This window comes from Nilaparvata lugens, chromosome 7, assembly GCF_014356525.2.
Source record: "Nilaparvata lugens isolate BPH chromosome 7, ASM1435652v1, whole genome shotgun sequence".
Classification (NCBI taxonomy): domain Eukaryota; kingdom Metazoa; phylum Arthropoda; class Insecta; order Hemiptera; family Delphacidae; genus Nilaparvata; species Nilaparvata lugens.
The window spans coordinates 7,841,899-7,855,134 of record NC_052510.1 but is presented as its reverse complement, the minus strand read 5'-3'; the positions used below and the strand labels follow the sequence as shown (position 1 = coordinate 7,855,134).

The 13,236-nt window shown below is 35.0% G+C and overlaps 2 protein-coding genes across 2 annotated transcripts in view; one reads left to right on the top strand and one right to left on the bottom strand.

The window, feature by feature from the left end:
* LOC111062680 (beta-1,4-glucuronyltransferase 1) overlaps positions 1-3,065 on the bottom strand; it is a 302,287-nt gene extending 299,222 nt beyond the window's left edge. The window contains exon 1 of the mRNA XM_039433595.1: positions 2,497-3,065. The gene's annotated coding sequence lies outside the window, so the exon portion shown is untranslated. The remainder of the gene's footprint in view (positions 1-2,496) is intronic.
* Positions 3,066-6,047: 2,982 nt separating this feature from the next.
* Positions 6,048-7,031, top strand: LOC111060101. Its single transcript, XM_022347747.2, has one exon. The coding sequence runs from the start codon at positions 6,048-6,050 to the stop codon at positions 7,029-7,031; it is 984 nt and encodes a 327-aa protein (XP_022203439.2).
* The last annotated feature ends 6,205 nt before the right edge of the window (positions 7,032-13,236 follow it).

The following is a 13,236-nucleotide window of genomic DNA, read 5'->3' as shown; positions in this document are numbered from 1 at the left end:
TGAGATCTACAACGAAAACGAACATTTGTAAATTAGTCATTCAGCACCTTCAATAAACTGAATACTGAAACAACATAAACAGCGAATCCAATGGCATCATTACTCGAAATTATGACAGTAGGTACGTCTTGAAATGGTAATTCCCAGTCGACCAGTCCCCTTCTCCAGAATAAATCCCACACTCGAACAACATAATAGTGTGTTAATCCCCTTGTGGACATATAGAGGAGCAATCCTCTACAAAGGAGAGCAATAAAAACAGGCAACATGAGTGTTACAGTGAACATTTTACGGCTCAATAACAATGAAAATTTCACTGTCTAGACTAGACTTCAATTTTGTGCTACATTTATCACGCGCTGTTCTACTCTTGAATTATTCACACTGGAGGAGGATGAATAATAATCGTATTATAGTCTCAGATAAAAACAGGACTTATAATCGTATAGTCTCACATAAAAACAGGACTTATGTTCAATTTAATGTTCTTAAATATGGACATAACACCAAGGAATGGTGAAAAAATTTGAACGATACAAATAAAATTGATAAAGTTTTATTCGATATGCCATAACTTCAAAAAATAATTACAGAATATTGATGATGCAAACAAGGATTGTTAATCATGTTACTCAATCGAAAAAGAATTTATTCATTCTTACAATAATTACATTATAAAAATTATAGGGAGCGGAAAAATAAGGTAACCTTGTGCTATTCCTCTCCCAAATTTAGATAACACATAGTCCGAAATAGGTTAAGTCTTGTAGTTCTTATGTTTAATTTCATGTTCTAGCATCAAGCAATGATGTCAAAATTTTAAAGATACAAAAAAGATTGAACAACTCAAAAAGAACTTATGTTCAATTTAATGTTCTAACACTAAGCAATGATGACAAAATTTGAATGATACAAGAAAGATTGATCTAGGGACTCAAGTTTAATTTAATGTGTCATAACTTTAAGTAATAATTACAGAATATGAATGAAACAAAAAATACTGATAACCTTGTAGCTCAAATGGAAAAGGACATATATTTTTTAATTTCATGTCCTCACAACAAGTTATGATGACAAAGTTTGTATGATACAAAAACGATTGATGATCAACTCAAAAGAAACTTATGTTTAATTTAATGTTTCAACTAGGCATGCCAGAGTCTCAATTATACAGAAGCTGAATGATAAAGAGCAGTTTCAGACACAAACGCCTACTGTTTGTTAGTTTCCATATGTAATTTCCGGAGGAAGGAATGTGTGGAATGATTTTTAATCGCTTCTTCAACAATGTTCGTATCTTTCAGACAAAAAGCAGGACTTTGAATTAACAATTGTGATTATTGTATTCCTAGCATACTAGGGTTTGAAATCAAATTTGTGAGAAAAACAAATTTGTAGATCCTTAGTATAGCAGTGTTGTGATACTTAAAATAGCTGAGATTGATGGTATAAAATTGACATAGCTGATTAATATGGAATAAAGATGTATAAAGATTTGATAAATCAATAATATAATGGTATTATTCAACAATCCATCTTTATTTCTAATGTTTGGGAACTTTAATAACATAGTCTGAATGTTCAGTGCAGAGTTTTCAACTTCTAAAAATCCAGAACAAATGAAAAGTTTGTAAAGTAGCCCCTCTCCTTGAAAAATGCATAAAATATCCCTTTTCAATGGGAAAGTAATCTTTCTAAGAATAAAGGATTCTTCATTGACAACTCCCCATTAGTGAATAGTAAACTAAATGTAAGTGAATCATGCATCAATATTATACATTGGTATTTGTAAACTAACTAAACTAAACTAACTATTGGTAAACTAAATGTAAGTGAATCATGCATCAATATTATACATTGGTATTGGTAAGTCTCAATAACATATACATTATTATCATTACATGATATTCTTCAACTAAGGAGCGCACACATCTTAGGTATAAGCGAAAGAATTTCAGGGGGAATTGTCAACAAACGCACTATAATATAATGTAATAAGATCTTTAGATAACGTATTCTTGAATTGAGTGTACGTTGGAGCAATGCATCAAATCTGTTAACCAACAAAAACTTATCAGGGATGATAAATTTCGACTTGTTATTTATTTATCAGTCGAGTGATAGCTATTTGAAATGAGGGTGATAACTTGATGATTGACACTTTCAATTCAAAGCCAGAATCAGAAGTTTAATGCAGCATGCATTCTTGTGTAACCCATGTTTCCTGATACTAATATAGTGACATGACATGCCACTTCATGTCACCCACTATCATGTGATCATGATCATGTGACATGATCTTAAGAGAGTAGACACACATTGGCAAAACCTACTGGTTAATTAGAAAGTCAGAGCTACTTCTACCAGTGCCCAAGGTAAGGACACTCAAAAGCAAGTTGTCAAGCATCAAATTCAAAGCACAAGATAAATTCACAGGATTATTTTTTAGCAGAACACATCATTTTTGATAAGATATAGTATGTTAGGGTAACTTACCAGTCAGAAATCAGCTTGTTATAACCTGTCAGCTTGGCAGTTTGTAGTATCAGCTCACAAAAATCATAATCAACTATCGTCACCAATAATTGAGGATGAGGTCCTTTCAACAAAACAGAGAATCACTTAGTCACGTTGGGATTTTGATAAAGTATGGGGAGGATCACGTAGTATTTACGACACTATATTTATTCACGCTGTTTGATAAAATCTACAAAGGCACCACTAAAACTGATGAATAAACCTTGATTAATTGACTGATACAAGTTGTAAAGGCTGTGACTTTGGTTTGTTCTTCTTCGACTAGAAAAACGTTGGTAGAAAATGTGACGTCCAAGCATGTACCGACATGATGGCAGAGAACACGCGTTCTGTAATCTCACCAATCACGAGTTCGACTACCAGCAAAACAGATGTTCCTCAGTCCGATTTCCGATGTTGACTGAACGGTGGTGAACTTGGAAAGCCGGTCTGGTCTCTGGTGTGATGCGATGCATGTATTTTCTCCCTTCTCCCTCCCACAGGACGGCGGCGGCAACCCTGTTAGTGGAACTGGTGGCACGGCAGTGCTGCCAACCTGCGGCTACTGGAGAACGAAAATGTCCCGCGCGGGAATCTGCGCCAGCGTCTGGGGAGACGGTCTGCAGAGGAGGCTCATGAGGAACGCGAGGTTGCGGAATGATACAGAGCAATCTCTTGTGAATGGTGAATGAAATTTTGAATCTGGGCTTGATTATGATACAGAGCTTGGAAGTTTGAAGAGATTCTCCTGATGTAGATAATGGATGAAATTTTGTATCTGGGCTTGATTATGATACAGAGTTTGAAAGTTTGAAGGGATTCTTTTGTTGATGAGATAGTGGATTAAATTTTGTACCTGGGGAATGATTCAGAGATTGAAAGTTTGAAGGGATTCAATGTAGTATCTGGGGATGTAATTTTTGTACCTGAGGTATGAAACAGTTTCGTGGGATTGAGAAAGCTTGAAGGGCCTTCTGTATAGTATAAAAACCGATACTAGTATAAAATTGTTTCAATAAATCAAGAGGTTTCAAGTCTGTTTCCATTCAATAATTGTAATTGGATTCTCCCTCTGGTAGGATGGAGGAGATTTGAAGGAATTATCCCTAAGACCAGGTGTAGGATCCTACCGAGACCATACTATACAGGTATTCTATAGAAAGAAAAATAAAAATCTCAGTACCCTTTTTGAATTATTTAATCACAACATGTTTCGGACATTGAAGCCTTTTTTTCCTATTTTTATTACAAGTAGCCCTATACAGAAAGAGATAGGTATTCTATAATATGGTCTATAATAATATGGTCTATAATATGGTCTATAATTATGGTCTATAATAGGTATTCTATAATATGGTCTCCTTCATCCTTTGGTCGTAGATCATGGATGGAATTTTATCAGGTAAATTTTCATTTTTTTAGACATGGGTGAATATAAACGTAGCTTTGGGCCTAATCCTTGAAGGAAGACGACGTCGAATATAATCGTGGGTGTACAGCTGTTTATAAGGACTGCAAAAAATCGAACGTCAAAAATCGATGTGTGTAACTAGATGGTGGATCGATGTAAGTGAAACTAGCTTTCAAGCTAGTTGGTGATATTCAAATTAGCCTCTCGACTCGAGCAGCTTGTCAATACGTTTCTTACAAACACCTGGCAATTTAAACTATTCTAGGGGCTAATAGATAATTTCTGTTTTACTCTTGGATGGAATGTATTTCATTAATAATTGTCTTGTCAAAGTTAAATTCTTTTTTGCTGATGGTCATGCTCATATAAGCTCCAGGCTTGTGCGTCGTTAATGATGATGATAAGGAATGTGTAGATTTTTAAGTGTGTTACAATCTAGCGGTAAGCGATTTTTAAACTCATAGATGATATTCAGAGCAGTCAGCCCCTCAAGTGGTCACCCATCCAACAAAGGAAGTATGCGCATGAATCTTAACTCATATCATTCATAGTTTATCAACGAAACCACGGAGCCAACCTCTTCCTACAATGTATAATATTTTTTCTTATAGAGCTCCATATTTACTTGAATCAAAATTAGTTGAATCTTCAATTGTTTAGTGGACAGTGAGCAATGCTGATATATAATAAGCCAGTATCAAGCTTAATATACATATGTATATAAAAATGTGCTGTTGTATTAACAAGTACAGCCAAATTTCGTATAGTGGTGGAGCTCTACATAACAAGCTGAGAAAATTGAAAATAATTTTCTCCAGAATATCATTGATATAACAACTAATAAAATATACTTTTGAGGTTCAAAGTGAACTGAAAAGACGTTTTGTTGATTGTATCAATGGCATAAACTTGTCAATGAGAAACAAGAATATCACCACATACCATTGAAGACTCTCTTCTAAACATCAGTGAATTATTATTGAAAACCATCATTTTTTCAGATCTGTGAGTCAATGAATATAGAAGAGCATTCTTACAAGAAACATTCTGTATCAAGCACTAGATTAAGCAGGCAACGCAAATACTTGTAGCATTCTGAGTATCCTTCATACAAACTCAATTCCCAAAACGAATCTGACCATTCATTGTTATCAAAAGTGAATTAATCTCTATTTAGAATTTAGCACAATATAAATACTGTCTGAATAGAAGTGGCGAATTCTAATCACTGATATCCATCGAGAGCGGAACCTCAATTACATGAGATATGAGCAATTTTTAGTAGCTCAATGAACAGACTGGCAATTTGGCAGTGGAACATAGATAAGTTTTCAAAGTTGATCGATCATCAAACAAAAAGCACAACTCAATAGTCTTTATCAGGGCCGGATTAGAGGAACAGACAGACTAAACAGCTTGGCAGCTGCCTATAGGGACGTCCATGTTATAATGGTAGTAGAGAAAGAAAGAACCACATCATTGCCGTTTCTCTGCTTAACCATTCCCGTCTAAAGAAGTTACTTGATACCGGTATATCTGATGTAATATTAACTGTTCATTCTTGTTGAAAATTATTTTATTCACCAAGAAAATACATTCCTCAATAACTGAATAATAAATTTTCATAATTGAGATAAAATATTTTGTTAATTATACCTCCCTCTACTTTTTTTAAAAACGATATGTTTTTTGCGAAGCTAGAAAAGAATAGCGATATCTGCTTTGTCGATAGCATCAGCAACAATATAATTTGAATACTGCCATTATAACGTGAAACTCACTAAATGAGTCAGCGCCACATACAAGAGAATCAGGAAAACGCCAATAATAATAATAATAATAATAATAATAATAATAATAATAATCATAACATGCTCGCTGTGCCGGTTCTCACCTACTCTTTTGGAGTGGTTAAATGGAATCGGAATGAGCTCCAGGACCTGGACAGGGAAACTCGAAAAAGGATGCACATGGAGAGAAGTTTACATCCCCGCTCTTCTGTTGCCCGAATATACCTGCCAAGGCATGAAGGGGGCAGAGGTCTACTTGGTTTGGAGAATCTGCACAACAGGGTGGCCTTACAGTTTGCCTGCAGCATACAAAGATGCTCTGATCCCTTATGCAGCTGGTTCATGACCATGAAGTTGCAGGGGTTGGGGCCTTCCTATATAAGGCAGCACAGCATGCGGCAGATACCCTTGGTCTCGATTTTCGCACTGATCGGGAGGAGGAGCATGAGCCTAATCAGCTCAGGGCTAGAATAAAGACTGCTGAGTCCAGACTCCTGTTGCAGCAACATAAGGACAAGTCCTTGCATGGTGTTTTCTACAGGCATGTTGAGGAGCAAGGCTTGTCCAAGCCACTGACTTTTGCTTTTCTGAAGTCAGCAGCCCTGAAATCTGAGACTGAGGGTTTCATACTGGCATGTCAAGATGGTGTCATCAACACATTGTCATACCGCAGCAGAGTAATGCACATGGATGTTCCTGATATCAGTTGCAGGGTGTGTCATAGAGCACCAGAGACGATCATGCACATCCTGTCTTCTTGTTCTGTGCATGCAACTGCAGGCTACATCCATCGACATAATGCTGCTCTGCGAGTTCTCTATTACCATCTTAGACACTCATATGGTATCGACAAAACACCAGTGCTGCCTTATGCCCCAGGGGAGATTGAATCTGTTGTGGGGAATGAGAGGTGCCGAATTTATTGGAATTACTCATTCTCTACCACCAGGCTTTTAAGAGCCACAAAGCCTGATGTTGTCCTCCTTGACATCACTTCGAAGACAATGTATGTCATTGAGTTTTCAGCACCAGCTGAGGGTAACATTGTCACCAAAGAGGAGGAAAAACAGACGAAATATCATGACCTACTAATGGAGCTGCGCAGGCTAAACCCAGGCTACTCTGTGAGAATGGTGGTGTTGATTGTAGGTGTACTGGGAGGCATGAGACCTTCATTTTTGGCCAACCTTAGAACGATTCCAGCCTGTGAGAGACCTGCTGCTGTGCTTGCAGTTCAGATGCAGAAGGCTGTCATTCTTGGATCATTACGTCTACTCAGAGCAAACGATTTAATGGTAACGGAGCCAGTATGATTGTTTACCACATGGACATGTGGAGCACTCACTCTGGAAAAATCGCTTGTCACTCTTCCTTGGGGGTCGGAGCCCAGGGAAATGGTGGACAAGCAAAACCTCAAACAATAGAAATCATAATAAATGGCCTTTATTCAATTATTCCACAAAAAATCAGTACACAAAGCATATCATTGAAGGCGTTTTCATCCCATGGCATAGTGCCGTCTTGAGGAGTTGATTAGAAATAGCAGATAATCATACAAATTAAGAAGAAATTATATAAGTTAGAAATTGAATTGCTGAACCAGGAAGTATCTATACTGCCAGGCATCCTTGTATTAGCGGCTCACTGCCTGCCAGTCCCGTCCATTCAGATGTGACAGCAGCTCCTCTTCAGGCAGGATACTTTTCTAAAGGGGAAAACGCCAATAGAATTATTTTGGAGATTTTTTTGACACATGATGTACTGATGTAGGATGTATGCTGTCATAGCAACCTAGGTGGCTATGATGCTGTACGTTTATGAACAGCGAATATTCGAAAACTCCCTCCACAAATAACTAGTGAGTTAGAAACTAGAGATAATATTTCTACCTTCAGATTTCATTATTCTTTATTGATTCATACAATAAGTACATGATAGGGAGAGAAAAAATAAGTAACCTTGTGCTATTCCTCTCCCAAATTGAGATAAGGTTACACATAGTCCGAAATAGGTTAAGTCTTGTAGTTGTTCACTTAACAAAATTTTCAGTCCTCATTCCTGATTGTTCGACAACTCGAAACGTTTTGTTCAATACACATTTCTGTCATTATGAGGTGGTATTTGTTGGATGATAAATTCACTTTGGATTCCACATACTTTTTCCTGATCGGCCAATACAATGAAATCCATCTAACTCAGTTTTCTGCCAATAGGTGACAGCACTTGTTGGATGAGAAATTTACTGTCGACTCCGCCTCGACTCTCCTGATTGGTCAACAGTTACTGAAGTGTAACTCTTTCTTCTGCCAGTAGACGGCAGCACATGTTGGGTTATATTTTTAACTCTGCCTATTCTCTCCAGGTCTTGTGTTGATGGGAAGGATATTATCTTATACCCTTCTCAGAGAATCGACAATTATTTGTTGAAACACCGCCGATTTATGAAGTTACATCATAATTTTATTTGTTTGTTATTCTAATTGCATTCAATTTTTATTCTCATTGATTAATTTTTATACTTTGTAAAATTCGTTGAATAATTAGCATTACGGTCATTTAATGTAAATTATGTAAGCCAGTAAAATAATATTGTAACATACATAAATAAAGAACTCTAATTGGTCGATAGTTTGTAATGTCTGTAACTCTGAACTCTGTCGATAGGTGGCAGCATCTGCTGGGTGATGGGATCAAATAGAAAGATTGTCGATTTAAGTTTTGAATATTTTGATAATCTTTAAGAAAAAGGGGAGAACTTGCGTTCCGCGAGTAAGAGCTATAAAGTAAGAAATTAGATTTTTACGTTTCACAGGTCCAATCTTACTTTATAAAGACGAGTGATAGAGTTCCAACGAATGATAGAGTAAGATTAATCAATCTTACTTCATGAAAACGAATGATAATGATAATGACTCATCGACTTGTGTCAACATCTGTTATCAATCAGTATATAACTGACACAATAATTACTACTGCTCTCAAACTGTAATTTTCAGTGATGAAATAGTTGAATTTGTTCAATCAATACCAAATACTGTCACACTCTAAATTCCCAAATGCGAATTGAATTTCGGGTGGTAATAACGTCAATTGCTGCTGATGTAAGAACTGGCTTTGAACCTCGCCATCAATTAATTACTCAGCTAATTACATTTTAATTCGTTAACTCATAAACATTATCTTGGCTTTAAGAACTACATTGCTCATTTTTCTCTTGACTTTGGTTGTTAGCAGATTGGCCCATTATTGACTGGAGCTTAGTTAGTAACTAATTTAATTTTGATTTCAAGGTATCATGTTGTATTTCGTATCAGGAGTAATGGTTAGCAAAATTGGCCACTATATGAAATTATTACTGCTTCGAAATAATTTTAAATTTAATCATTGAGAATGGTAATAAACTGGTAGACCATTTAGCTGAACTGAATTACAAAAACTTATTATTATTTATTTGCATAAATACATACATTGAGACACCAGGTTAAACCCTTATATGTCTCCTTGAAATATTACATCATTCTTCATTCAAAAATTCGATTTAAAATAAATAACAAGCTGAGAATAAAACAAGAGAAAAATGAAATAAGAACAAAATAAATTAAATAACAAAAAAGCATCTTAAGGTGCGTACAGATTTACGCGTCGCGAACATGAGCAATTCACTTTTAATCAGCTGATGCCAAGCTTTTTATATCTGTATCTTACCGTTTCTGTAAAAATACAGATATAGTCAGCTGATTAAAAGTGAATTGCTCATGTTCGCGGCGCGTATATCTGTACGCACCTTTAACAAAAGAAATATGGGTTCTCTTATGAAAATCCTATTTTAAATATATTGCTGGATCTTCTTCCCAGGATAAAAGATGATAATGTCAAGTTAAAGTTTTCAATAGATTTCGATGAAGAATCAAGATATCCAGCTCAGAAGAAAAAAAAACAGCAGATTGGGAAATTGATGAAAATAAATTGAAGTTATAACTCAGGTGGAAAACAGCAAACACAAAATAACAAAGCGGGATAATTCCAGAGCTGCAAAGGTTTCGAGCACCACCACTCCCTCAGAAAGTCACCTTTCAAAGGAAACGACCCTTGAAAATGGGTTAGTAGGGAGAAATGGAGGCTCCATTCTATGGCGAAAATGGATGACATTTGAAAAGGTCGTGTAGAACGGAAGCACTAATAAAGATGATAGAGGATTCTCATTTTATTGCACCTATTTTTTGGAAAATTTTATTGGGTGACATCATTGTTGCAGAATTATGGATCTATTTCATCCAGATATAACATGACAGTCATCATGATTAGTGGATTACAGACAAAAATGAAAGGTCAATGAAAGTCGTATTGTTTGGTTAAATTTTGAAGAAGTGATGAATCGTATACATCTAATGAATTTGCTGAATAGCCAATAAAATAAAATCAAATTTTCATTCTCCCCAAAACATAATTACAATGAAAGTGAAATACAATATAAAATACCATCGAATAGTATAAAATATAAATATGTTGACGGGAAGTCCCTGCAAGGTTCGATAAAACCTGAGCGCGAGGCATAGTAAAAAAACAATACGTTTGAACTACAGTGCTTCATAGGAGAATACCAATATTTGAAACTAGGGTCTCCCATTGAAATCAACTATACACATTAACATAGCTCGATATGAGTAAGTACTAGTCACTACTTCGAATTTTTCGGTATTTTATATTTATTTATTCAGTCATTCAGAATTATACAACTTACTGAAAAGTACCACAGGCTAATACGCCCAAAACGGTTCCAATTCTAATTTATACAACAGTCCAAATGTAGCTAGGTTATGTGTCACTTCAACATTCTTCAGTTACACACTCAATTTACAATCCATACACACAAACATCATTTTTAAATTTGAAAAATACTTGAATTAAGTTAATTACAAATAATTGGAAGATTCCAAAATTTGAGAAAAATTATTATATATATATTATATATATATATATATAATTATTATATATATATATATATATATATATATATATATTATATATATATATATATATATATAGCATGGCATAAGGTTCGGCCTCTGATGGAAATAGATAAATCAATTTATCCAGTGAACAAGAGCTACATTATATCATTACAAATTATTAAATAGAATCAATGAATGAGTGAGCGTTTGTATTACAAGATTGGAATTTAATATTCCTTTAATTTGTGTACCTTGGATATGTAAATTGACATACTCAATTACATACTTAATTAATAAATATTTCTTATACCTTCTTAAGACTTGCGCAAGTTTTGTATTAATTTTTAATATTTATAACCTTTCCGACGAGCTAGCTTTTATATTTATTTCATTCGAAGCACTGAGGGCGCCCTAACTTATATATTTCGATTTCGATGATATATCACTCACGTGCTGAATTTTTATAAGCTGTTGGCGGCGATCCGAATTTCCTGGTAGTCCTGGATTTTTGGTGGCCGAAGTCGTCTTCTCCAAGGGATTAAATAAATACTTAAATGACTTTCGCTTTAATGCAGCATCACTAAGTCTTATGAAAAATTAATAAATGAATTTAAACTTTAAGCCTTTAAAAAGTACAATGTGATAAAGGGTCTTGTGCTCTACAAATTTTAGTGTCATTCCATAGTGGTTTCTGACAGGCAAGTGGGCAGGTTCTACTTTTATTTCTACAATTTTCATTTCCGACTTACAAATTTACATAAATTTAAATAATTCGCCACTACGCCATTTAAAGGTTCAAATAGTCCATGTCAATCTACTAAACCATTACTTATATCCCAGGTATGATACCTTATATTTTCTCGGACCATATCCGATACATAAACTGAGTAATAAAAATTTATAAAATCTTATCATTTATAGAAATATTTATAAATACATTTGAATCTGCTCTCTATTGCCGCCCATCGATTACTACAATTTGATTGGTTCATGCAAATTCACTACTGTATACATGCGCCCAGGAACATCCTACTTCCTTAATATTCTAATTTATTTTTATTTGGTGGTTCAAGTATATTTATTACATATAATAGATTTTTATAGGGTTTATAAGTTGTTTCTCCCTCTACAACAATTAGCCATGTGCTTTCCAAAGTCCTCCCGTTGCATACCATTTGTTTACAATAAATTTTTGCCAAGGTGTCTGGCTAGATTTTACGTTATGCGACTTGATCGATCATTAGGTCGCCGATCAGTAGGCATTTTAAGCCTAACCTCAAATTTTCCAATACTTTATATAATATAATATAAGTAGCAAATAACTTTCTTTTTCTATTTGGCTGTTCTAATTTTAGCCATGATACCTGTTATTATCTAATCTTTTAATAATCGTTATCGCATTTGGCGATAATAGACTAGCTATTTCACTTCAGACCTATAAAATTCTCCCAAATAGTGATTTTGTTTACTCATCAGATTTTAATATGTTACAACTCATACATGTGAATGGTAATTGGGGAAAAATGCTAATTTAGGAATCATGTTTTCGTTTTGAAATCACATTATTACAGTACAAGCTAACAAGTATTGAATTATTTTACAAACTATTAGAAATTAATACTATTGACTTAAGCTGAGTTAATCAATGGAAGTTGATTGAATTCAGCCGATGAGAGAGTAGCAAATCTATCGTCAAGGCAACAGCCAATGGGAGTAGAGTATGGAAGAATCAAATCAATCAATAGCTAACCAATGAGAAATAAGCAATTTAGTCGTCATGCATGGCGGAAGCAATTTGGCTTTGCCTGAGAATGATATCAATCAATTACAAACTCACCTTTAAAAAACGTGATATCCTGAAATAGCTTCAGCATATCTTGAAATGTATTAATAGTTCAGTAAATAATAATAAAGGCAGCAGTCAATAAGAGTTGAGTTTTGAACCAACTAAAGTAAAGTAAATCAGTATGTCTTTCGTTGGCGGGGAGTCCCTTGCGGGAAGGTCCCACCACCTGAATATATAATTAAGCCGTCAATGGGCCTTACGACTGTCATACTTCAGCCGAGACCGACAGTTTAACATACCCATCCGATAACACGGGAGTGATCTGGTTAAAAAACGTTCGGTAATGAGAGGGTTTGAACCAGGGATCTCTATGCTGCTACGCAAGCTGCTATCCCACTACACCACGGATCAACCAACTACAAGTCCACCAATGAGAGAATAGCAATCTCGTTGGCATGGTGACAACCAATAGGAGTTGAGTAACAGAAAATAATGGTTGATGATGATGACAGATTGATTGACTAACAGTTTTAGGTAAGATCCAAACCACCGAGAAGTGATGTATAAGCCAATAAACGCCAGTTAGTGATGATGTGCATTAGAATAATATCAATCTAGCAAACTCCTCATGAAAATCGGCCCAAGAATCAATTAAATCCGTGAAAATCGGTTAGATTGAAATCCAATCTATTTCCTATTTATACAGATTAGCTAATTCAATAAACCAGAGGTGATTAAACTTGAGATTATATAGGAGGAGTGATGCCACATAAAATCAAC